We start from the raw sequence: 23356 nt of genomic DNA on the forward strand, positions 1-23356 counted from the left end.
CCTGAAAAGTTGTCTCTCTAAGAAACAGAAAAGGCACACATTAAGGTGTCTGACACAGATTTTGTTTTCCCTGCGGGCCCCCTGAGTGGCCGTGCTCTCTGTTGCAGAGCGCCATGCAGAAGGCGGCCTTCGAGGCTCTCCAGGTGAAGAAGGACCTGATGCATCGGCAGATCCGGAAGCAGGTGAGCGCAGGCTGCGGCCTCCCCCCAGACCCACCCTGTGGGCTTTCAGAGGCGTGAGGAGGGGGCTCCAGGCCAGCCCGACAAGAGGTCTCCCCGGCACCTCCCTCCCCTCACTGAGCCTCGTGGAACCTACTCAGGGTGTCAGGAGGTGCCTGGGCAGCACTGTGCATGCCAGCAGGTGAGACCTGTGCCTGCTGCTGCTCGTGATGCCCAGGGCTGAGGGACAGGAGGCCTCGACTGCTTGGCGGCCACAGGCAGGGCTCCTCCACCGGCTCAGACCCCAGTGTCCCCGTCGGCCCAGATTGAGGAGCTGGGACAGGCTGACCCCCGCCTGAGCGAGCAGGCAGGGCCTGGTGTCGGCTGAGGAGTGGCCTGGGCCTGGAGGGGAGGGGCTGTGCTCTTGTCCGGGCTCCGCTGCTGACCTGCGGGCAGCCTTGGGCGAACGCCACGCTGGGCCTCTTGGCCACCCGCTTCCAGCAGGGCTGTGTCTGGCTCGCTGGGCTCCCAGAGCGCGTGGCCTGGGTGGCGGCAGACAGAGCGAGCTTTCAGGCTACGGGACGCATGTCACCTCGTATTCAGCACACTTTGAATTTCACATTTTGCATGGTTGTTTTTTTCTTTTTCTTTTTTGCCAAAACCAACTTACCTTTTTATTTCCCCCTTTAATTTCAATCCCACATTGCCAGACATGAATCTCATTCCTCTGACCAGGGGTTGGTGGGGTCATAAGAACATAGGGACAAAGGTCATAGGCACAGGGTAGAGAAGTCACTGCCCATGGGGTCTGACCCCGAGGGCTAAAAGCCCCCAGTCACACCCTGAAGGTATGTGGTGACTCCCAGACATTCTCATTATGGGTGGTTTTGACCCACCAGGCCAGCTCTTTCCCTTCAGACAAGCAGGGACATCCCAAGGAAAGGGCACGCTCACTCACCCGCTGTGTGTCCTTGGGCAAGTTACTTAACCTCTCTGAGCCTCGGTTTCCTTGTCTGTAAAATGGAGGCAATAATACCTCCTAATAGGTATTGATGAAATGATGCAAATAAATTGCACAGCACAGTCCTAGCATGTGGAATCTCAATAAATATCAGCTACTACTATTATTGTTATTATTACTCAGTCCCCTCCATTGCCCTCTGCACTCCTCTGACAGCTGTTTAGAGGAAGCAAGAGAACTGGACTGGGAAGAGGCTCATTGAGAATTCCGTGTCTGTTCTTCACTCTGGTCCTCACCTTGAAGGAAAGCCCCTTCATTCCACACCTTGATCAGCGCCCATTCTGGGCTGGCCCTGTGCCCGGCTTCTGATCAGCAGTACTGTCCAGGACAAGAGGGTCCACGCCGCGGAGGATTCAGGGCCGTGAAATAACGAACTCTTTTTAAACCCCCGCTGATGAGGTTCCCAAGGTACACAGGTCCCCTTCATTGCAGAGCGCCCCCAGAAAGGATTCTTAGATCCACTTGGCCATCCAAGAGCAGCGGCACAGGATTAAACCGTGGTTAATGTGAATTAAAAAACCCCTGTCTCGTCTTCTGTTTAGATTAAGTTAATAGAAACTGAGTTATTGCAGCTGACACAGCTGGAGTTAAAGAGGAAATCCCTGGACACAGAGGCACTACAGGTATGTAGGGCTCCCTAGCCTGCCCTGTCCCCCACCCCACCCCCAACGAATGCACCCACCGCCTCTCAGCTGCTCTCCGGCAGACAAGGCAGTGATGCTGGAGGAGGCCCTGGCCCCAGGAGGCTCGTGGGAGCCCGGTCTGGGGGCCGAGCGCAGCGCAGGCGAAGGTTAGGGCTGGGATCAGCCCGTCGCCAGGCAGGAGGGTCAGAGGAAGGAGGCTTTCATTGCCAAGGCTCACCCAGGCGCATCTCCATCTCCGTGTTTTCTTTGTTTTGGGGCTGGGTTGCTCCTGAGCTCCCTGTCTCTCTCAGTCATGCTTCTGGGGCGCTGGTTCTCACGGCTGACATCCTCTGGGGAAGGAGCTGTCTCGGTGTTCCGAGGATGTCTGAGGAGAGGGTCCAGCTGTGGCTCTGTGAACTCCAGCCTGGGTGTCCTGCTCACACAGATGTGGAGGCTGCAGAGACTAGCAGACAGCGTTCTGGGCTGCAAATCTGGGACCCGGGTTGTCCTCGCACAGTCTTGCCGTGTGACCTGGCTGGGGAGGGAGGGAGGGGCAGCCCTTTCCCTTCTCTGTACCTTAGTCTCCCCAGCTGTACGCAGAAGGGTCGGGTCAATGATGTGTGAGGACATGTGCCCCGTACCAGGCTTTTGAGCAGAGCCTTCTGTCTGTCACCGTCCCTGTGTCTGTCCTCAGTGGAGCAGTCTTCATTTGTCTCATGGGCTTCTCAATGCAGGAGAAGAACGCTGAGGTCTGGAGTCCCACGGGTCTGTCACCGTATGACTTTAGGCAGGTTACTTCTCCTCCCTGGGCCTCCATGTCTCCCCTGCATAAAGGAAATAGTCTTCCAGGCCCAGCCTGTGTCTCAGGGCCATCAGAGAGGAGTGGGCTAGCAAATGGAAAGGCCTCAGCCTTGCGGGGTTGGTGGAGCTCTGAAAGAAGATGCAACCACCGTGCTTGGTGGGTGCCCATGCATCCTACCTATTAGAGCTGTGGGGCTCCTGTTTTCGGGGTCTCCATGGGGTTTCCAAGAGGAGGAGAAGAGTGGAACGCAGACACAAATGGGGCTTTCTCGGGTTTGCACATCACTCCGTCTGCGTAGAGCCTTCCTGGCTGGCGTGGGTCCCTCACCCACCCTCCCTCCCGCTGTTTGCTTCTGCCCACGTGCTCCGTAGTCAGTGAGACTGGAGTCAGGTACCTGCTGCTTGTCATTCCCTTTGTTTGATGTTTCTTACCACTGCACTGTGTTCGGTCACTAGATCCCGTGCCTGGCCTTACACCTTGGGGAAGGGAGGTACAGGCTGGTGAGAAGGTGGGGAGGGGATGCTGGGGCAGAGAGGCCCCTCTGCTCTGTTCCCCAACTCTCAGCCTGAGATCAGGGACAGAGCCTTGAATGGAGTCGGACCCACTGTGGCCCCCGGCTGCCAGCTGAGAACTGAGTGAGGGGGATCCTGCTGCCGCGCTGCGGGGACTTCTTGGGCCGCGGTACTGCGAGTTTCCCAGCGCTGGGCGTGGTCTTGTGTTGCAGGAGATGATCTCGGAGCAGCGCTGGGTCCTGAGCTCCCTGCTCCAGCAGCTGCTCAAAGAGAAGACACAGCGAGAGGAGGAGCTCCGGGAGATCCTGGTGCGTCTGGCTTCCGCGTCCAGAGTCGCTCATGGGTTTGCTTCCCCTAAATGCTCTTGCCGTTCTTAGGAACACTTTCATTAGTCTAGTAATAGTTGTTCATCAGAGAAAAAATGGAAAGTACAAAGGAAAAGAATCTCACTCCTGAGAGTTGTCTGTTGCTAATATTTTGAGGTATGTTTTCCAAACATCGGGATGCATGTTTATCATGGTGTGTGTACGTGCCTGTAACACGGAACTGCGCCCCCGTTTCCAACCAGCTCGATCGCATCTGCTCTTTCGTGTCCTCTGCGTTCCTTCCGTGGCTGCATTGAGATGGGCCCTTGTTTGGCCTATTGTCGAGCATACTTCCCGTTTTTTACTCTTAATAAGCAAGGCTGTCTCGGCAGCTCAGTATCTGAGAACAGCCACGGGTATTTGCTCAGGACAGATGCGCAGGAGGGTACTTGGTGTGTCCAGGGCAGACCGTTTAGTAAGCCTTCGACAGGAGTTGCCCAGCTGCCCCCTCAACCCAGATGGGTTTGACCCTGGTGCATCATCAGGGTGGCAGAGCCCCCGTTAGGGGGCAGGTCAGGGTCACTTCCTCCAGAGCCCAAGTGCACCTGAGTGGTCAGGACCCAGTCTTTCCTGTGGCCTTGTTACCGCCCCAGACGTCCTCTGAGCTCCACCGTGGGCCAGGCCCTGTGCCGGGGATGGAAAGGAGCGAGACCAGCTTCTGCCCGAGCCCTGCACGAGCCCAGATGGTGTGTTTGTGCCAGTCAGAAGCTGCCTGTTCCTCACGGTGCCTCACGGCCATCACCTCCAAATTGCATTAATGTGTGACCTGCTCCCTGAGTGCTGCATAAGGGGCAGCCATGCCGTGGCCGTGTGCTCCCGCCCTCAAGGGGCCTTGGGGACTCACTGTGCACCTCATCAGGACATGGCCATCAGGGTCATGGGCTCCCAAAGAGAGGTGTGCCCGCAGCCCAGAGAGGGCCAGGCCGGAAAAGGGGAGCCAGCTCGGCAAGGTACAGGAGGGACCACTAGGGGGAGCTGGGGAGATGCCTGCAGTGTAATCCTGCCGCCCACATCACATCGACCCCGAGCGCGGCTGCAGTCCTGGGTGGGTGGCTTGGTGGTTGAGAGCACAGGCTCCGAGCAAGACAGACCTGGCTCTGAATCCTGGCCACGACACGGGCAGCTCTTTGACCTTGGGCTGGCTGGTATTCGCTCTGAACTAATCACTCCGTTTCTTCACCTGTGAAGTAGAAACTACTTCACAGAATCGTGAGAATTAAGTATAAGGGCATCTCCCAGTGCACAGCACGGTCTGGCACGAAGTGCCCTGACGTTGCTGCTGCTGCTGTTAGTATCGTGTGTTCACTGCTGTGTCCTCAGCGCCCAGAACAACGCTCAGGAACGTGTGAGTGATGGAGGAATCGGCTTGAATGGCATGTTTATAATTCTCCGGCTTCGTCAGGTGAAGCCCACTCCAGAAGCCGAAGGTGTCCTTAGCATCTTATTTCTCTCCCTGCCTGGCACCCAGAGGACACACTAAGCCTTCTTGGGGGAAGGAGACGGCTGCCTAGTGCTTTGCTCTTCCCATAAGCAGATGAGAAGGTGTCCCCCTCCAAGTCATGATGGCTGGGGAAGGGGGGTGGGCACCAGGTGTCAGCAGCCCAGGTTCCGGTCCCCCCACCAGGTATGCTGTGTCTGAGATCGTTCTCAGCAGTAAAGTGGGGGTAGTGATGCTTCCTGCCTTTCCGGGCTCAGCAGTTTAAAGGGTGAGGCAACAGTGGGTAGGCACGTTCTTTGTAAAATACCAAGTTATCCACGTGCTCAGAGGAGCAGAGTTCACAGGTGTCACTGTCATTGTTTCTATTCACTGACTTGTAACTAACAGTGTCTGCTTCCTTCTTGGCAGACGGAGTTAGAAGCCAAAAGTGAAACTAAGCAGGAGAATTACTGGCTGATTCAGTATCAGCGGCTCTTGAACCAGAAACCCTTGTCCTTGAAGCTGCAGGTGAGGATTGCTGGCGCCCACCCTGCAGGAGCCTCTGGCCTCAGCGGTGCCCGGCTTCCTGACCTGTCCAGTTTAATTCCATTCATATTTCTGTGACTAAGTGCACCAGGTCCCCCGGGGCAGGGACAGAAACGACAGGGAGGAGCATTGGTTCTGGTGACTTTTCAGTCACTTCTGGGCAGAGCAGAGACCCACAGCCCGCTGTGCGCTCACCAGCGCAGGGGCTGCGGATGGGACAGACGTGGTCCCCAGTCTCCCCCACCTCCCCCACCCCCTCTCCCCCACCCCCTCTCCCCCTCCCCCTCCCCCTCTCCCCCTCCCCTCCCTTTCCCCCTCACACACATGCACACACACACACCCTTTTTTTTTTTTTTAATAAAAATGGAGTCTTTCTTGGGAATTCCCTGGTGGTCCAGTGGTTAAGACTCTGCGCTTCCACTGCAGCAGGCACAGGTTCGATCCCTGGTCGGGAGCTAAGATCCCACAAGCTACGTGGCACGACCAAAAAAACAAACAGGAGTCCTTCTATAAGGCAATTCTGGCAACTTCCTTTTTCCCCCCAACAGTAGTGGCAGGCTGTTGTCCAGGCCCGTGTGCGTAGATCTCCTCGTTGTTCCCAGACGACTGCATGAGCCCTCACTTGTTTAAACAGTCCCCTCTTGATGGGTACTTAAGTTGGTTACGTTGTCAAGTTTACAGAGTGGCAGTGAACTAACTTCCTCGTGCGTCTATCTCTATGCCCTTACATATCCATTTTTGTAGGAAAAGTTCCAAGAATACGTTTTACATATTATGTTGTATGTATTTGAACTCTTCGTTTGCTGTTGTAAGTAATGGCTTCTTGGTTTTTTTCCCCATCCGTGGTGCGCTTGGCTTCTCCCTTGCGTCTGTCCTGTAGGAAGAAGGCCTGGAGCGCCAGCTGGTGGCCCTCCTGGTGGAGCTGTCGGCCGAGCACTACCTTCCCATCTTCGCCCACCACCGCATCTCACTGGACATGCTGAGCCGGATGGGCCCTGGGGACCTGGCCAAGGTGGGCAGCAGCTGCGCCTCGGGGGGGTCGAGGGCGGCGGGCAGGGCGCTGGCCCGACCCAGCCAGGCCGCTTGCTCTTCACGCAGTTCTTGGTGAGGCCCGTGTCATCAGCTGTCAGAGGGCCAGAACGTGTGCCCCACCTGCCCCCCGTCATGTGGCTGCAAAAGCCAGGGCTTATGGGTGCTGCTGACCCCAGATTGGTGCCCTCCGTGTCCCCCCCCCCCCACCCGTTCAGATTGGATCTTCACCGCGTAGGGCTGGACAGCCAGGACCTTGGAGCTCATCTGGACCAGCCCCCTCCCCACCCCATGGATTTAGTTATCACAGCAGCAGCGCTGCCCGAGCCTGGTACATGCTGCACTAATTCATTTACCCTTCAAGAGAGACAAGTACCGATGCCGGCAAATACCTGACAGTGCCGGGCGCTGTTCTAAGCATGTGTTATATGTGGATTCATTGAATCTTCCCAACAACCTGGGCGGGCACGTGCTGACACTGTCATCACCTTTCGGATAAGGAGGCTGAGACACAGCAAGGTAGCATTTGGCCCGAGGTCGCACAGCAGAGCCAGGACTGGTGCCGGGGTCCATGCTGTTGACCGCTCTGCTGTACTGCCCGGCCCTCGGCAGACGCAGGCACCGGGGCTCAGAAGGGCGACACGACTGTCACCCACGCTCAGGAGCACTCTCTCTGGAGGCTGAGGGACTGTGATTCTGGCACGGCCCCTTCTCAGCAGCTCAGCCTCGGTGTGAACCACCTGACCGTGCAAACTGTGACAGAGGGTCCTGACTCCTGGTCGTCACGGGGGTGATGGGAGGTCATGGGCTGAAGCTGTCAGCACAGCCCCTGTGCGGGCTTCGCACTTGCTAAACTGTAGCTGTTACGGGTGTTGGTTTCCCTCTGGGCCTCAGTGTCTCCCTCTGCTGTAGGGATTGTCGGGCCCTCGTAGGCCTCCACCTTTCCAGCTGAGGGTGCTGGAAGCCAGGGAGGAGGTAGTGGCTCTGACCGTGCTGCATCGTAGGTCCCTTGCCCAGCCCAGGCCATGACCTGCCCTCCTTGGTCCAAGCAGGTGGGCGTCTCGGAAGCCGGCCTGCGGCACCAGATCCTGCGCAGAGCCCAGGAGCTGCTGGACGCGACCAGGGCCCGGCCAGGTACCGATGCGGAGCCCTCTCCTGAGCAGAGCCCTTACGTGTGGGCTGCGGTTGGGGGCGTCCCCTGTTTACAGTTCAGGACGAGTCCTAAGGGCCACTTCTAACCCTGGCCAGCCCTTAAGCTTCCCTCCTAAAGGAACAATTTATAAATGCGAAAAGCAGGCTCCAAAAATGGAAAAAAAGAACTTTTCCTATAGCAGTTTCAGGCCCCTTCTGGCTTCCCTAAACCCACCCTACTAGACGTCGGGGACCACACACTCAGGATCCCTGGAGCAGAGGGAGAAATCAGCGCCCACCCCATGCCCAGCACTGCGCCCCAGGCCAGGCCTGTGGTTTGGACGTAGAAAGGTGGTTGTGATGGTTGTGAAGGAGGTGCCCTGCCCTCATCTGGAGGCCCGGGAGAGGGCAGGTGCTGTGGCTGACCCAGGGGAAGGTCTCCTGTGTGCCGAGCAGGATGGGTATCAGGCATTTGACGACCACCATGTCAGGTCACCTTTGCTGCAGCCCCGTGAGATGGGCACCATTGTTACCCGCATCTGAGGGATGAGGAAACTGAGGCAGAGACAGGTTAACCCTAACCCTAACCCTTAGGGCTTCTTCCTGATTGTGGCCGCCCTGCAGGGAGGGGCTGGGCTGGAAGGCTCCTGAGCTCCAGAGGGCAGGAGAGCCTCAGGAGTTTTCCCAACAGTTCTCTTTCTGACCCCAGGACTCAATATGTGTTACATTAAATATAGAAGTGCCCCTTACAGTGATGGTTTGGGGGGGACACCATGTACCCCTAGAGGGTCTAGAGTGGTTGCGATAGGCTTTTTAAAAAGAAAACTTCAGGTTTTTTACAATTATAAAAAATGCTACTTGTAATTTAACCCGTAGAATAAATGAAAAACATGAACTGAGGGGGTGGGGATCAGGGATGGAGAGAGACTTGAGGGTGTCGCTGGTGCACGTGGTGTGATAATGAGAGAGACTGATTCTGATGTCCTCCTTCGCGGCGGTTGGGACCCAAGCAGGGGACATGCTGGGGCCTCTGCCAGGAGACAGGGGGAGCAGCCTTGAGAGCTGCTCACTCCTCTCCCTGCCCCTCTGGGCCACCTGCGCCTGGGCCCCTGGGTGGAGAATCTGCGAGCGAGGTCCGGTCCTAGCCAGGGCTGCTGCGGGGCAGCTCTACCACCAGATGGCCCTGTAGCCTCGGGCAAGTGGCTTCCCCCTCTGAGCCTCCGCTCTCTCATCTCTGACAGTGATGAGCCCTACTTGCAGGGTGGCTGTGAAGGATTCAGTGTGTTAGGGGCAAGAGGCCCCAATTAACCGGTGCCCCAGCTGTCCCGTTTTACAGGTGGAGGAATGAGGCTCAGCAAAGAAAAATAAGAGCGTGTGTAGGAAGGCAGGGTCCTGGTCGGATCCCATCCCGCTCCGGCTCCCTGCCACTTGGGGCAGGCGGGGCCAGGGGAGGCCCCAGGGATCGGGGTCAGGTGGGCGTGACCCAGCCTCAGCCTCTCTGTCCCCACAGAGCTGCCGAAACCACCCCAGGGCGAGGTCCTCCCCACGGCCCCTGAGGAGCTTCCCGAGGCAGTAAGACCATCGGCCCCCTGCGCGGAGCTGGAGGCCCAGACCTCGGAATGTGTTGTGTGCCTGGAACGGGAGGTAAGTCTGGGGCAACAGGCCCAGTGCCTGCCGTCCGGAGCCTCCCGGGCAAAAAAACAGGAAATTAAAATGACCCATGATCCCATTACCCAAACATGAGTAATGCTATGTTTTCTGGGCCTTTTTCTTCGAGTTTTTTCTCCCACTTAGGAAGTTTCCCTTCGTATATGTATTAAGTCATTAAATATCAACAACACAATTTTCTCTGAAGAGACTTTAAAACCTGTTTTTAAAACTAACAAAATTGACGCCTATTATAAAAATTCAGCAATGTAGCACGTAAAATACTCCCCCTCCCCCGAGTGTGATCCTGCTTAGAAAGGCTGCCACGTGAGCAGTTTGATTACCCTATGGTTTGTTTGTTTGTTTGTTTTGCGGTAGGCGGGCCTCTCACTGTTGTGGAGCACAGGCTCCAGACACGCAGGCCCAGCGGCCATGGCTCACGGGCCCAGCCGCTCCGCAGCATGTGGGATCCTCCCGGACCGGGGCACGAACCCATATCCCCTGCATCGGCAGGCGGATTCCCAACCACTGCGCCACCAGGGAAGCCCTACCCTGTGGTTTTTGCTGGGCTCAGGGAATGCGGTGATACAGGGGGCCTTGGTGGTTATAAATTTAACCAAACCCCTGCTCTGGGCCCTGGAGGTGGCTTCCTAGCTCTTGTTATTACCAACAGTGCTATACTGAACAGCCTTGAACAGAATTTGGAGCACATCCTTGGTTCTTTACTTAGGATAACTTACTAAAAAGAGGAAATGCTAAAGCAAAGAATAGACACACTTCCATGGCTTTTAATCCATAATGCTGGGGTGGTTTTGAGACCGAGGGGGCCGGGCAAAGTGCACAGAAAATCCAAAAATTGGGAACAACGTGCACATCCAGCAGCTGGGCTGGTGAGAGAGGGCGGGGCTGTGAAACGTGCGGCTGTTACAGAGAGGGGCAGACAGTGACCATACGGGCGGTGGAGCGTGACGACCGTGCTGTCAGATCTTTGGGGGCCGGGGGCCTCACTTGCCCCATCCCCGGGGAATCAGGCCGGGCTGGTTCCCAGACACTCCCGCACTCTCTCCTCAGGCCCAGATGATCTTCCTCAACTGCGGCCACGTCTGCTGCTGCCAGCAGTGCTGCCAGCCCCTGCGCACTTGCCCGCTGTGCCGCCAGGACATCGCCCAGCGCCTCCGCATCTACCACAGCCGCTGAGCGCCGGCCGCCGCCCGGGCCTGACACCTCCAGCCCCACCTCTGCTACCTGCGGGCCCAGGGCTCCAGCTCCCGCTCTGTTCTCCATGGACTAGTACGGGCCCCTCTGTCCTGGCCCAGGCGGAGACAGGAGTGTTCCTGACCAAGGACAGAGCCAGCGTGAATACCGTGGAGGAGAGAGGACCCCTCGCCGCACGAGGACAGGGTCTGGGGGGTGGGGTACCAGCATGCCTCCATCTGAGCACAGGCCTGAGTGTCTCAGCTGCCTCTGGCAGTCACGCCCCCCCACCCAGGAGCCTCCTCAGGGGAGCCCGGGCAGTGCTGTCCCGTTGGGCAGGGTGGTGGGGGTGCAGGAGGGCCCTGGCCGAGGGGAGAGGTGGGGAGGCCACCGTGTCCTCGGACTGACTGGCCAGAGTGTGTTCAGGGCGGGCCTGGTGCCACAGCGACGTCGGCCCCTCCTCGCCTCCCTCTGCTCTCCCCGCACGCTGGGCCCCTCCTCTCTCCAGCTCTGCACCTCCTCACCCCGCGCAGCTCCAGGGCAGGTACTGAGCTTTGCAGACCCAAAGCAGTAACGTCAATAAACCCATCTCCAGCCGCCTCCTCCAGAGTCATCACTGGGTCCTGATGGAGCCCGGGGAGGGGGAGGGGGTCACAGCTGAGTCAGAAGGGAAGGGGGGAGGTGCGGTGTTCCCAAAGGTGAAGTTATCCAACCTCCCTTGTTGCAGGTGGAGAGACCAGGGCTCTAAGAGAAGGGCTCAGAAAGTCTGCGGAGCTCGTGGTGCCGTGTGGGCTGTGCTACGTGCTCTGTTATCGTTACCCCAGACCAGGGGGCTGGATGTCCCGGGCCCTGCGACAGGAACGTGGTGGCGCTGGCTCTGGAGCCTAGAAGCATCTTGAGCCCTGAACCCGTGCAGCCGCGCGGTTGTTCACCGCACAGTTGCAGGAGCCGTGCTCCTGGTACTCGCCGTAGGGCTGCGCCTCTGTCGTGCGCCTTCTGGCAGACAGTTCTGAGCCAGGGGCAGCTTTTCCTTTGGGCTACAGGCAGGCCTGCTCGGGGCGCCTGGGCTCTGCCTCCAGCTAACTCTGACTCTGGCCAATTTCCACATCCTAGTTCCCCATCTGGTCAGCAAGGGACACGATGGAGCCCTGACGTAGGCCGGCGGCCACCAGGGAGCCCTGACTGCTCATCGCAGGCACAGCGTAAGAGCCGGCGGGATGCAGGGGACAGGCCCTCACTCTCCCTGCCTTGTTGTGACAGTCCTGCGGGCTGAAACAGGACGGATGAAAGGCCCATGTGGTGTGAGTCCTGCTTTCCAGGTACCCGGGGGACCTCTGATGGTTTCCCTCCCCACACACCCTGCTGGGCTCTGCTAAGCTAAGAGGGGAGACTGAGGCCTGAGGTGGGCAGGGCCACCTCGCAGAGCACAGTGTTTGGCGGGTCTCCTTGAACCCTCAATAGGCCCCCCCTTTTATAGACGAGGAGCCTGAGGTTGAGTTCAGTGCCTTGCCAAGGTCAACAGCAAGACTGCAGCTGAGCCCCTGCTTCCTCACCTCAGCCCTTAACAAGCCTTCAGCCACTGGCCACCGTCCCCCAAGGTGATGGGGGCCCCATAGCCTCAGCCCAGGTTCCCCGCCTTCCTGGACCTCAGTTTACACATCGGTGAAATGTGACAATGGTGCCCGCCGCCTGGAGCTGCCGTGAGGCTCCTAGTCTTGCAAGTAACGTGCACGGCCCACAGTAAGTACTAGCTGTGTGAGCAGGAGTCTTACACACTGGCATCACTGTTTGGATCTAGTGTGAGCCTCGGGCCCACCCGCCATGGGCACCCAGGGCCACGTGGCCATAAAGTAGCTACGCTCCTGCCCTCAGCATTGCCCGAGACGGCCAGAGGGCCACCCTGCATGGATCTGGCTGAGGAAGCCGTCTGAGCTGCCAGCAGGCGGGTCACCTACCTGCTGTGTCCCTTCTCTCCAAGCCTCAGTTTTCTCCTCTGTAAAATGGGATAATAGAACTCTGGCCATGCACCTGTAAGCACTCGGTCAAGCGGCCATCCCAGAAAGTCGAGGTACACAGGTGCTCCTAGTCCGTCTCCAGCAAAGGTCTCACCCTGCTGGGACCACACGTGGGCCATTGGCTTTAAATAAAGCATTTATTGATTAGTAGAAGCTTAAACAGTTCGCATAATATTTTCAATACAAGATTTGAGGATGATTTGGAAAACCACAAAAGAAGGCACCAAAGGAGAGCATCTTCAGACGGAACGTGTTGGTAAAAGAGGTTAGTGAGGCGTTGAGTTTAGGGCTTGGGGGACTGGGGGGGGCGGGGGTCCCTGAGCACCAGCCAGTGCTTCACGTCCTGTGGGTCCCAGGGCCCGGTCCAGGAAGGAGATGAGGGGATGGAGGAGGCAGGGCTGGGATGGCGTTGACGACCCTGAAGGACTCGGTTTCTGCCCTGCCCACCCTCCCCTCCCCTCCAAGCAGCAGGGGAGGGGGTGTGGGAAGGCCAGGAGGCCCCAGCCCCTGGGGATGGTCTCGGCTTGAACCTCACCCCAGGAAGGGGGATGGCTGGGCCCCCACGTGACTCAGGACATTTGAAGAGTCCTGGAGTTTTCAGGATGGGGTGACTGGAAACTCAGAGGACAAGGGGCCGAGCCCCAGCCTGACGCAAGAGCTCAGTGGTGCCCTGGGGTGCCTCGGCCCATCCTCCTGCCCCTCACGAGCCCCGCAGCTCCCTGGGAGGACAACGCGTACCTTGGAAGTGGCCTACAGAGTCCACACCCACCCGGCCCTGCCACTGAGCAACATGCCACCGCCCCCCACCCCCCGAGCCCAGCACGGGGACAGAGGAACTCCGGAGACTGGACCCCAGCAAGTGGAGGGGGAGGCAACGGCCCAGCTTCCAGCAGCCCTCCATCTGCCACCGCGCCCACCCTCCCAGCAGTACCTCTGCAGAGGTCACGCCCTCCTTCCCTCAGACACGCCCTCTCCCTCCTCTCCCCAGACCAGCCCATTCCAGGCCTTTCTTGTTCTCTCCTCAGGCCCACGGCCCCATCCCCCTCCGCGAGGCAGCTCTCCCCCAGCCTGAAGGCCCCTCCTTGCACATCCCCTCACCCGGGGCAGGACAGCAAGGCCAGTATCCACTCCAAAACTGGCCTCTGGGGCCCAGCCGGGAGGAGGGAGGAGCGGGCCGAGACGGGCCTCAGCGCTCCGTCTTCCTGGTTCCAGCGAGCCCCTTGGTGCGAGCAGAGGATCCATGGGCTCTGTGTCACAGCAGATGCTACTCTTCCCGCCCTCTTCCCAAGGACGGCAAGACCCACGAGGGAAACGGGCCACAGAGGCAGAGCAGGGACGCAGGACTCAGGGACCCAGGGCCACCGCACGCTCCCAGCCCCCTCCGCTGTGCTCTGCCCCCGGCAGGAGGAGGAAAGCCGAGATCATCCCACATAAGAGAAAACAGACCGACCAAGTGTGACCAAACCCAATAAAGTGACTCAGGTGGGCCCATCTCCGCCCCAGAGGTGCCACACCAGCCTGGCCCCATCCCCACCTGGAAGGCAGAGATCCAGCGCTCCCCGCCCAGAGCCGAGCCTTCCAGTGCCTCAGGGAGTGGCCCGTGCGCCATGTCCAACAGAAGCTCGGGGGCGACTGGCCTAGAACTCAGTCTGCACCCCTGCACCGTCCTCGGTGGTGGTATGGATTGGGGGGCGGCCGCCAGGGCTGGACACCTGCTCCCCGGTCTCCTGGTCACTGGGCTTGGGAGGCTCGAGGTCCGAGGCCTTTCCAGGCGGGAGCTGCCGGAGGGGTGAGGCAGGCGGTGAGGCGGCCTCAGGGGCTGCCCCGGGCTGGGGGCTCTCCTGGGCGGGGGCCCCATTGAGCAGGGGGCCGGCCAGTGGGGGGCTCTCAGCCTGCAGATCCCGGGCCAGCAGACCACGGAGCTCGGTGATGCTGTCTGCGGACGCAGGTGGTAGGGGCTCAGGGACAGCCTCGAAGGGCAGCCCCACCTCCTCGTCCTGGACCACGGACACCACCTGCTTGGCACGCCGGCGCTTTTCTGAGAGGGTGGCTGCTTCCGGGACGCCAGGGCTGCCGGGGTCCCCACCACTGTCACTGCTGCCGCTGTACTCCTCGCCCCAGTCGATGGGCAAGCCCTCGGCCAGCAGGTGCAGGTTGGGGTCGCTGTTGTGCATGACCACGCTGTCCCGGTACAGGTTGTGCTTCCTCTGCACGGCGGCCTCCTTCACAGCTACAGGACAGGAGGGCGGTGTCGGGACATTGACCACGGGGCTGACGGCCGCCAGCACACCCTACACCGCCCAGCTGTGACCTGCATCAGCCCCCAGAGGCCCCCCTCGGCCTAAGTGGGTGCTGTGACTGGGACGAGGCTTATTTCAGGCCTCAATGCCGGGAAGCAGGGGCTGTGACCGTACACCCTGTCACTCACCTGATGCTCCCAAAATGTCAAGGACCCACAAACAAACTAAGGCACAGGGATGCGATGCTACCCTCCTGGGGCCACACCGCTAGTAGTGGGCCCACCCCAGCCCACGGCATAAGTCCTCTTTTCTTTGTAGCTTAGCTGACCCCACCAGGAAGACCTCTGGGCGGCCACCTCCACCACCCTCCAGGCAGTAAGGGTCCCAACAGCAGCACCACCCCCCCAGCTCTGCAGTCAGCCCCCGGGGGCCGGGAGGCACGCACCCTGCAGGATGTCCTTCATGACCGTCTGCAACACCACCTCCTCATACGTGTTCTCCACCAGGATGAACCTGGCAAAGTCCTCGAATATCAGCTCCTGGAACCGGGACAGCTCCTGCCGGGTGGGGGTGTGGGTGGGGCAGAGAGAGGGGAGGCCAGGGCTGTTGGTCAGGCCCAGGGCTGGGGCTAGCGGGGGAGGGGAGGGGAAAAGGGGGGAGAGGGGAGGGGGGAGGGGAGAGGAAGGGGAGGGGAGAGGAGGGGGAGACGGGAGGAGGAGGGGAGAGTGGGGAGAGTGAGGAGAGGGAAGAGTGGGGAGAGTGGGGAGAGTGGGGAGACCAGGGAGAGGAGGAGACGGGGGAGGGGGAAGAGTGAGGAGAGTGAGGAGAGGGGGAAGAGGGGAGAGAGGGAGGAGAGAGGGGAGAGGGGAGAGTGGGGGGGAGAGGGGAGAGTGGGGGGGAGAGGGGAGAGTGGGGGGAGAGTGGGGGGGAGAGGGGAGAGTGGGGGGAGAGTGGGGGGAGAGGGGAGAGTGGGGGGAGAGTGGGGAGAGGGGAGAGTGGGGGGAGAGTGGGGAGAGGGGAGAGTGGGGGGAGAGTGGGGAGAGGGGAGAGTGGGGGGAGAGTGGGGAGAGGGGAGAGTGGGGGGAGAGTGGGGAGAGTGGGGGGGAGAGTGGGGAGAGGGGAGAGTGGGGGGAGAGTGGGGGGAGAGTGGGGAGAGTGGGGGGAGAGTGGGGAGAGGGGAGAGTGGGGGGAGAGTGGGGAGAGGGGTGAGTAGGAGAGTGAGGAGAGGGGAGAGTGGGGCGTGTGCGGAGAGTGGGGAGAGGGGAGAGTGGGGCGTGTGCGGAGAGTGGGGAGAGGGGAGAGTGGGGAGAGTGAGGAGACGGGAGAGCGGGGAGAGTGAGGAGACGGGAGAGTGGGGAGAGTGGGGAGAGTGAGGAGACGGGAGAGCGGGGAGAGTGGGGAGAGTGAGGAGACGGGAGAGCGGGGAGAGTGGGGAGAGTGAGGAGACGGGAGAGCGGGGAGAGGGGAGAGTGAGACGGGAGAGCGGGGAGAGTGGGGAGAGTGAGGAGACGGGAGAGCGGGGAGTGGGGAGAGTGAGGAGAGTAGGGAGAGTGAGGAGAGGGGAGAGTGGGGAGAGTGAGAAGAGGGGATAGTGGGGAGAAGGGAGAGTGAGGAGAGGGGAGAGAGGGGAGAGTGAGGAGAGGGAAGAGTGGGGAGAGTGAGGAGAGGGGAGAGAGGGGAGAGGGGTGAGTAGGAGAGTGGGGAGAGTGAGGAGAGGGAGAGTGGGGAAAGAGGAGAGTGGGGAGAGTCGGGAGAGGGGAGAGGGGGGAGAGGGGGGAGAGGGGGAGAGGGGGGAGAGGGGGAGGAGGGGAGAGTGGGGAGAGGGGGGAGAGGGAGGAGAGGGGGAGAGGGGGGAGAGGGGGAGAGGGGGAGAGGGGGGAGAGGAGGAGGGGGGGAGAGGAGGGGAGGGGGGGAGAGGAGGGGAGGGGGAGAGGAGGAGAGGGGGGAGAGGGGGGAGTGTGCGGAGAGGGGGGAGTGAGGGGAGAGGAGGAGTGAGGCGAGAGAGTGGAGAAACGGGGAGGGAGAGGAGAGGGGAGTGGAGGGAGTGAGGAGAGGGGGGAGGGAGTGAGGAGGGGGGAGGGAGTGAGGAGGGGGGAGGGGAGTGAGGAGAGGGGGGAGGGAGTGAGGAGGGGGGAGGGGAGTGAGGAGGGGGGAGGGAGTGAGGAGGGGGAGGGGAGTGAGGAGGGGGAGGAGAGGGGAGAGAAGAAGGGAGAGGAGTGAGGGAGGGGAGAGGAGTGGGGAGGCGAGTGAGGAGAGGGGAGAGGAGGAGAGAGTGGGGAGAGGAGGAGAGAGTGGGGAGAGGAGAAGAGAGTAGGGAGAGGAGTGGGGAGAGGGGAGAGGGGAGTGGGGAGAGTGGAGAAAAGAGGGGGGAGGGGAGCGGAGGAGGGAGAGGAGGGAGGGGAGGGGAGTGAGGGGAGGGGGAGAGGGGAGAAAAGAGGAGAGAGGGGAGGGGAGTGGGGAATGCGGTGGGGGGAGGGGAGGGGGAGGAGTGGGGAACGCAGTGGGGGGAGGGGAGGGAGAGGAGTGGGGAGGGGGAGCGCAGTGGGGGGAGAGGGCGCACTCACCGACTTGCAGGTGGGCGCCAGCTTCTTGAGCAGGAACGGGATGGTGATCTGCAGCAGCGCCTCCCGGAAAAAGCGCTTCCGCACGGTGCTGCTGTCATAGTCGTATTTCTGCCGGGAAGAGCGGCCAGGGCACAGGAGGCTCTGGGTCAGGGAGCTCCAGCGGTCCCGGTCTGAGCCGAGCCCCAGCGCCCCCCCTGGGTGGAGGGGCGGGGCCTGGCCGGGCGGCTCACCTTCAGCACCCGCTCCAGGATGCGCTGGATGGACTTGCACAGCTCCTCCTTGGTGGGCCCCTTCCCCAGCTCCTGGTGCAGGAGGGTCTCGAAGGTGTACACGGCGTTGTCCATTTGCTGCCGGCGGGGCACACCACGGGGCACGTGAAAGGGGTGCCCGCCGGGAGGAGGGGGCGCCTGTGTGCTCAGCTGCCCATTCACTCGCTCACTCCTGTACTGTCTGGTGTGCTGGCTCAGGGCCGGGCACCGGGGCCACTCCCTGCCTCAGGGAAACAGAGGCCCTGGGCCCTGTGGGAAGGGGCTTAGGGAGCAAGACCCCGGAGGAAGGGGTCTCTGAGACCCAAAAGATGAGTCTGAATTAGCCAGGGGGGGGCGAGGGACAGGGTCCAAACAGACCAGAGAGCAGAGTAGCGGAGAGCACGCGGGGGCCGAGTGTGGCTGCAGTGAGGCCCGTGGGGACGACGAGGAGGGGGCTGGGGAGGAAGGCCACAGAGGCAGCCTCTTCCCCAGGAGATGGGGACCTGGGGACGGCGGGGGCAGCTGGGGTAGCACCCTGGGCTCACCTCACGCATGAGGATCTGGGCTCGCTGCTTGAACACAGACGTGCTGGACACGTCAAAACGCTGCTGCAGCCCATCGAGCCGCAGCGGCTCCATCTTCTCATAGCAGCTCTGCATCTTGAGGGGGTGGTACGCCAGCTGGGACAGCTTCTCCATGTACTGCAGGGAGGCAGAGACACGCGGGACCTGAGCTGGGGCCGCCAGAGGAGCCAGGCAGCCCCCCAGCCCCTGGGCCCGGCACCCAGGAAGGCCATCCGGGGGTGGCGGTCACAAGGGCAAGCGCTGGAGGACCCGGGACAGGAAGCATGAGGATCTGAAGGCAGGAGGAGTGGGGTCCAGCAGCACAACGTGTGGGGAGAGGCCAGCCCGGCGCTGGGTGACCTTGGGCAAATCGCTCACCTTCTCTTAGCCTCCAAGTCACGAGCTGGTTTTTCATGATCTCTAAGGTCTTCTATGGCTCTCAAATTCTATGATTATTATTGTCAATGGACTCCTCAGTTTGGGATGTAGAAGACGCTAAGATTACAGGACCAATTCTGTCTACACCTGACAATTATGTGGGGTTCCAGGCAGCCGACTACCCCAATATGGGGTCTGTGGAAGACCGTTCACCCCGAGAACCAGAGCACTCAGAAGTGAGAGAGGCTGGCTGCATTTGTGGGGTGCACGCAGACCCTCCGTTCACAGGTTATGCCCCGGAGGGGAGCGGCCAGCCCTGATCACAGTGAGGGCCTGACGGGGGCCAGACCAAACCCAAACCCGGGGCCATGCCTGGCTCACCTCGCCCAGCTTGTCGATGCCACCCTCATTGATGACGTTCAGGTTCATGTCGGTGACCTCCTTGAAGAAGACGTCCCGCACTTCGGTGAAGCCCTGGCTGGTGGGCACCATCAGGGCCTCCAGGATGGACGGGATATAGGGCTGGACATGATTCCGGACACACACCTCCGCCTTGGGGAGGATGGAGGCTGCGCAGAGGGAGCTGGTTAGCGGATGGCATCCCCGGTAGCAACTCCCACCATCCCAGACCCCCAGGCTAGAGGCAGGCGGTCGTATTATTCTTTAAAGAAAACCGCTGGTGACAACATTAGCAAATTGAAGGATTCTTGAGGAACGGCTGATAATGCAGCACAAATAACAGGGAGTTCCGAGACTGGACCCTGATGTTCCTGACACTGTGACGGCAAGAAGCTAAGAAAACGGCTAGTGTGAAGGTCTCTAGGTTGGCAGTTTTTCTGTTCAGCTAGAGGAAGAGAACTCACCTTTGGGGGTCTTGCTCCTTCGTTTAAAAAAAAAATGGAAAACACTTCAGTGGCTTCAATGAGCCTCTGGGTTTTGCAAACCCCGATTCTGCCCTGGAATGGTGTGGCCTGACTCAGCCCACCTATAGAAAAGGCTGCTTCCCTGTGGGCAGGGACCGTCTCCAGGACATTCTGACCAAGGCATTTTTTAGCCAGGGGGTGTTTTGACGTCCCTCCTTCTCCCCTGCCCAGCTAACGTTATTTGTTCCACACAATAAATGTCAACTCTCGGGGTCCTCCCCAGCTCACAGTGAGCACAGCGGTTAGAGAATAACCTCGGGCAACTGACAACAGTCACAACTGTGGCCAGCGTGTGACGGATGACAAGTGAGTGAAGAGATCCCATCAGGCTCGGAACAGAAAGGAGCATCAGCTGACCAGAAAGGCTGGCTGAATGTGAATCACCGAAGTCAAGCTGATGTCGCTAAAATGACACATGGTAGATCTGATGACAAAGATGAAGAGAAGGCTTGAACCTCCTCAGCGTCATTTAGGTCACCAAGATCTGAGTCTATAGAAATAACAGCTGACAAACAACTCACAGGGGCTGGAAGAACAATGCCTCAGGTTTGATTCTGGTGTTTTAAAAGTAATCAATGAATCAAGTCCTTCCTGTGAAATGCAAACGGATCCCTGAACAGGCAGGAGGGACCCCCTGACCCCGGAGGGCGGGTGGTCCCAGCACGTCCACCAGGTGATGACAGCCATAGCAGGTGGCCCTCCTACCTCGGATCTTGCTGGCCAGATGCTCCTTGGAGGTGATGATCTGGTCCATGTCGGTGCGGATGACCGCCTCCATGGCCGGCCGGGCCAGCTGCAGCTTGGACAGCACGGCCTCCAAGCGTGCCTTGGCCTGTTCATACACCATGCGGTACACGGTGTCTGAGATCTGTGGGCAGGGCGGAGGTGTCAGCGCCAGGCCGAGGGTGCCAGGCGGCTGCAGGCCCCCACCCCTGCTCCCAAGCCCAGGCCTGCCCACCTGGATCCACTGCCGCTGTCGCTCCTGCGGTTTCCCCTTCAGCCGGGGGGCGAGCTCTGCCTTCAGCTCAGGGCCCAGCTCCTCCATCACCAGGTTGCTCAGGATCTAGGACCGGGAGGCACAGGCCGGGGCAGGGGTTGGAGCATGCCCAGCCCCTCCACATTCCGGCAAGCCCGGCCACTCAAACCCCCCTCAAAAAGCTGCTCTGGGCTTCCCTGGTGGCGCAGTGGTTGAGAGTCTGCCTGCCGATGCAGGGGACACGGGTTCGTGCCCCGGTCCGGGAAGATCCCGCGTGCCGCGGAGCGGCTGGGCCCGTGAGCCATGGCCGCTGAGCCTGCGCGTACGGAGCCTGTGCTCCGCCACGGGAGAGGCCACAACAGTGAGAGGCCTGCGTACCGCAAAAAAAAAAAAGCAGCTGCTCTTTGCTCCACGTCTCCATTGCCCTCCCTCCAAAGCATCATTCCCACAGGTCCCAGCTCACCTGCTTGGGTGTCCTGTAGGATCCTGTAGGGGCCCCACCTCAGGACCATTGCACATGCTGCCACCCTGTCTGGAATACCACACCCTTCCCCCCCTGCCTGCACATGCAAGTGTGTGCGTTTACTTGTCACACGTCTGTTTCTCCTTCTAGGCAGCTCCCTGAGGGCCAGGACTGCGTCCCTCTTACAGTGCCCCCCAGCACCTAGTCCAGGGTCGGTGCTCAGTTAATGACTGAACAAAATAACAAGCAGCCCCTGCTGCGGGATCACCTCAGCCTCTACCCGCCCGAACCTGCAGCCAGGCTCCAGAGCCCTTGCCTGGGCCCCGCGCTGACTTGCGCAGCCTCCCCGCCAGCCTCCATGGCCTCACCTGCAGCTCGTTCCCACACAGCATCTCCCAGGTGCCGTACAGCTCCTTGGACTGGCGGTACATGCGGATGGCGTCCGTGAACGCGGGGCCCTCCACCTTGGAGTCCTCGGGGATCCCTGCCCGGGAGAGGGATGTAGAGAGGAGGTCGGTAGGATGGCCCGTGCCCTCCACCGAGACCAATGGGTTGACTGCCCAAACTCCCCCCACCTCTGACCCCCACGGCTCTTGTAGTAACAGCATCAGTAGTTGTTGCAGTGACAGTAACGATGAGAACCCACCAGCAGCAGTGGACAGTAAGACAGCCCTGCTCTGTATCCTCATCTCCTTCAATCCTCCCAACCAGCCCGAGCTGTGGGCACTGTCGTTTCCTCTGCTTTTCCAGATGAAGAAACAGGCTCCGAGGTCAGGCCACTGCCGAGGGTCCAAGGCCAGTGAGCAGCAGAGCCAGGACCAGAAGCCACCACCACCACCAAGGAGAGGCCACCCAGCACGGCAGACGGCATACCAGAGGCGCAGAGACCCTCCCTCCACCAGGGGGCTGCCAACCTCCCCCGCAAAGGGCAGGACAGTAAACAGTCTCAGCTTTGTGGGCCAGACGATCTCGGTCCCAGCCACTCAACCTGCCGTTGTAGCAGGAAAGCAGCCGCAGGCGGTGTGTGAACAAACGAGCCGATAAAACTGGATTTATTAAAATAGGCGATGAGCCCAATTTGCCTCGTAGCCTCGCTGCAGGTCATTGAACCCTAAGGGACCTCAGTTCTCCCTTCTGAATTGTGGGAACAATGACCAGCCTGGCCTCACACACCCACTGTGGGGCTGCAGCGACCACAGTGTGGACTGCGGAGGCAGGGCCTGGGGGCGGGCCCAGCGGGCACCGCGTCGCACTTTATTAGTAACTGCAGCCACGAATGGCTCCTGCTGCCCTGGGCCCGCCTTGCTCACCGCCGTGCATCCAGGGGGCTGGAAATACCACTTCTCACTCCTGTCGATGATGGTGGCGGTGGTGGCCCAGATGAGTTTGCCCACCTCCCCCGTGCTGGCGAGGGGGTCAGTGAACAAGGCATGGGCCTCAGACTGGGCGCTGGGGAGGCAGGCTGCAGGAAGTCGCAACATCTGACTTCGGGACGAACGTGGTTAAACACCTCGCAGCCGGCCAGCTGGCGGCTACCCTGGCCACGAGCCTGTGACCACTGCGTCCCCAGAGCCAAGGGAAGGGGGACTGGCAGCCAGTGCCTCCGAAACCCCGACCTCCACGGCAGTGACCACGGGCTGAGTCACCCCCCCCAGAAAAGAGGCCCCTCTCTGGCGTGGGGAGAACCCCTCCCCCTCCACATCCGCTGACCCAGGAATCACCCTGCCTGGTGGGGCTGGAAGAGAGCTCAGAGGTGGGGAAACTGAGGCCCACCCCAGCCCTGCAGTGGCAGCTCCGTGGACCAGGATGGGGGCGTGAGGGGCGTCTCACCCTGCATTTCAGGGACCTGAGATGAGGAGGGAGTGACAGGGGCAGAGCAGGGGTGTCCCAGCTGGGGTGCCGCGCAGAGCCCTGGGGTGGGTGCTGCCCAGCTGGGCCAGGGGAGGAAGCCCCTCAGGCTTAAGGAGGGGCACCGTCTCCCAGAGACCAGGTTTTGCCTAGAACAATCCAGCCATGCGCTATATGCAGCCTTTCTCACATTGGGGCATTTACAGTCTGCAGACGGCAAGCCGGGTGTGCCCGGCAGGGTCGCTCTCCAGGTGGCAGGACGCTGAGCCAGAGGGCTGGGCAGCAGGAAGGAGGCCGCCGATGCCGCCTCAGACCCTCAGGACGTCCCTACTCTGCTCGCCGAGTGGCTGAATCAAAAGGGCGGGTGACCCCTCCCGAGCTCTTCCCCTGAGCCTGGCTGTGAGGGGCTGAACTGTGTCCCTTCAAAGTCCTATGTTGAAGTCCTGACCCCCAGCGCCCTCAGAATGTGACTGACTGCAGACAGGGACTAGAGAGGAAATTAAGTTAAAACGAGGGGCTCAGGCTCGGCCTTGATCCCATATGTATGGCTGGTGTCCTCAGAAGAAGAAATCTGGACAAATTGCGCACACAGAGCGGGGACTGTGTGAGGACACAGGGAGACGGCAGCTGCCTGCTGGCCGGGGAGAGACACCTCGGAAGAAAACAGACCTGCTGACACCTGGATCTCGGGCT

The 23356-nt window shown here is 60.5% G+C and overlaps 2 protein-coding genes across 13 annotated transcripts in view; one reads left to right on the top strand and one right to left on the bottom strand.

Moving 5' to 3' along the window:
- LRSAM1 (leucine rich repeat and sterile alpha motif containing 1) overlaps positions 1–12679 on the top strand; it is a 47131-nt gene extending 34452 nt beyond the window's left edge. For 3 of the 9 annotated variants that reach the window (XM_073806626.1, XM_033858631.2, XM_073806623.1), the window contains 8 exons: positions 108–182; positions 1722–1802; positions 3329–3424; positions 5328–5426; positions 6325–6456; positions 7526–7607; positions 9115–9248; positions 10323–11044. In XM_073806626.1, coding sequence (XP_073662727.1) covers positions 108–182; positions 1722–1802; positions 3329–3424; positions 5328–5426; positions 6325–6456; positions 7526–7607; positions 9115–9248; positions 10323–10448 — 825 coding nt within the window. In that variant the 3' untranslated portion in view covers positions 10449–11044. Of the gene's footprint in view, positions 1–107; positions 183–1721; positions 1803–3328; positions 3425–5327; positions 5427–6324; positions 6457–7525; positions 7608–9114; positions 9249–10322; positions 11045–11172 lie in introns of those variants that run through there. The other 6 variants (XM_073806625.1, XM_073806628.1, XM_073806624.1 and 3 more) reach the window with 4 other exon arrangements.
- Positions 12579–23356, bottom strand: part of NIBAN2 (niban apoptosis regulator 2) — a 52700-nt gene continuing 41922 nt past the window's right edge. For 3 of the 4 annotated variants that reach the window (XM_033858626.2, XM_033858628.2, XM_073806622.1), the window contains 9 exons: positions 21184–21299; positions 20335–20439; positions 20082–20244; positions 18835–19022; positions 18058–18213; positions 17495–17611; positions 17265–17405; positions 15146–15257; positions 12579–14690 (listed from right to left, as the gene is read on the bottom strand). In XM_033858626.2, the coding sequence (XP_033714517.1) occupies positions 14098–14690; positions 15146–15257; positions 17265–17405; positions 17495–17611; positions 18058–18213; positions 18835–19022; positions 20082–20244; positions 20335–20439; positions 21184–21299 (1691 nt within the window). In that variant the 3' untranslated portion in view covers positions 12579–14097. The remainder of the gene's footprint in view (positions 14691–15145; positions 15258–17264; positions 17406–17494; positions 17612–18057; positions 18214–18834; positions 19023–20081; positions 20245–20334; positions 20440–21183; positions 21300–23356) is intronic. The other variant, XM_033858627.2, reaches the window with a different exon arrangement.

This window comes from Tursiops truncatus, chromosome 6, assembly GCF_011762595.2.
Source record: "Tursiops truncatus isolate mTurTru1 chromosome 6, mTurTru1.mat.Y, whole genome shotgun sequence".
NCBI classification, from domain to species: Eukaryota; Metazoa; Chordata; class Mammalia; order Artiodactyla; family Delphinidae; genus Tursiops; species Tursiops truncatus.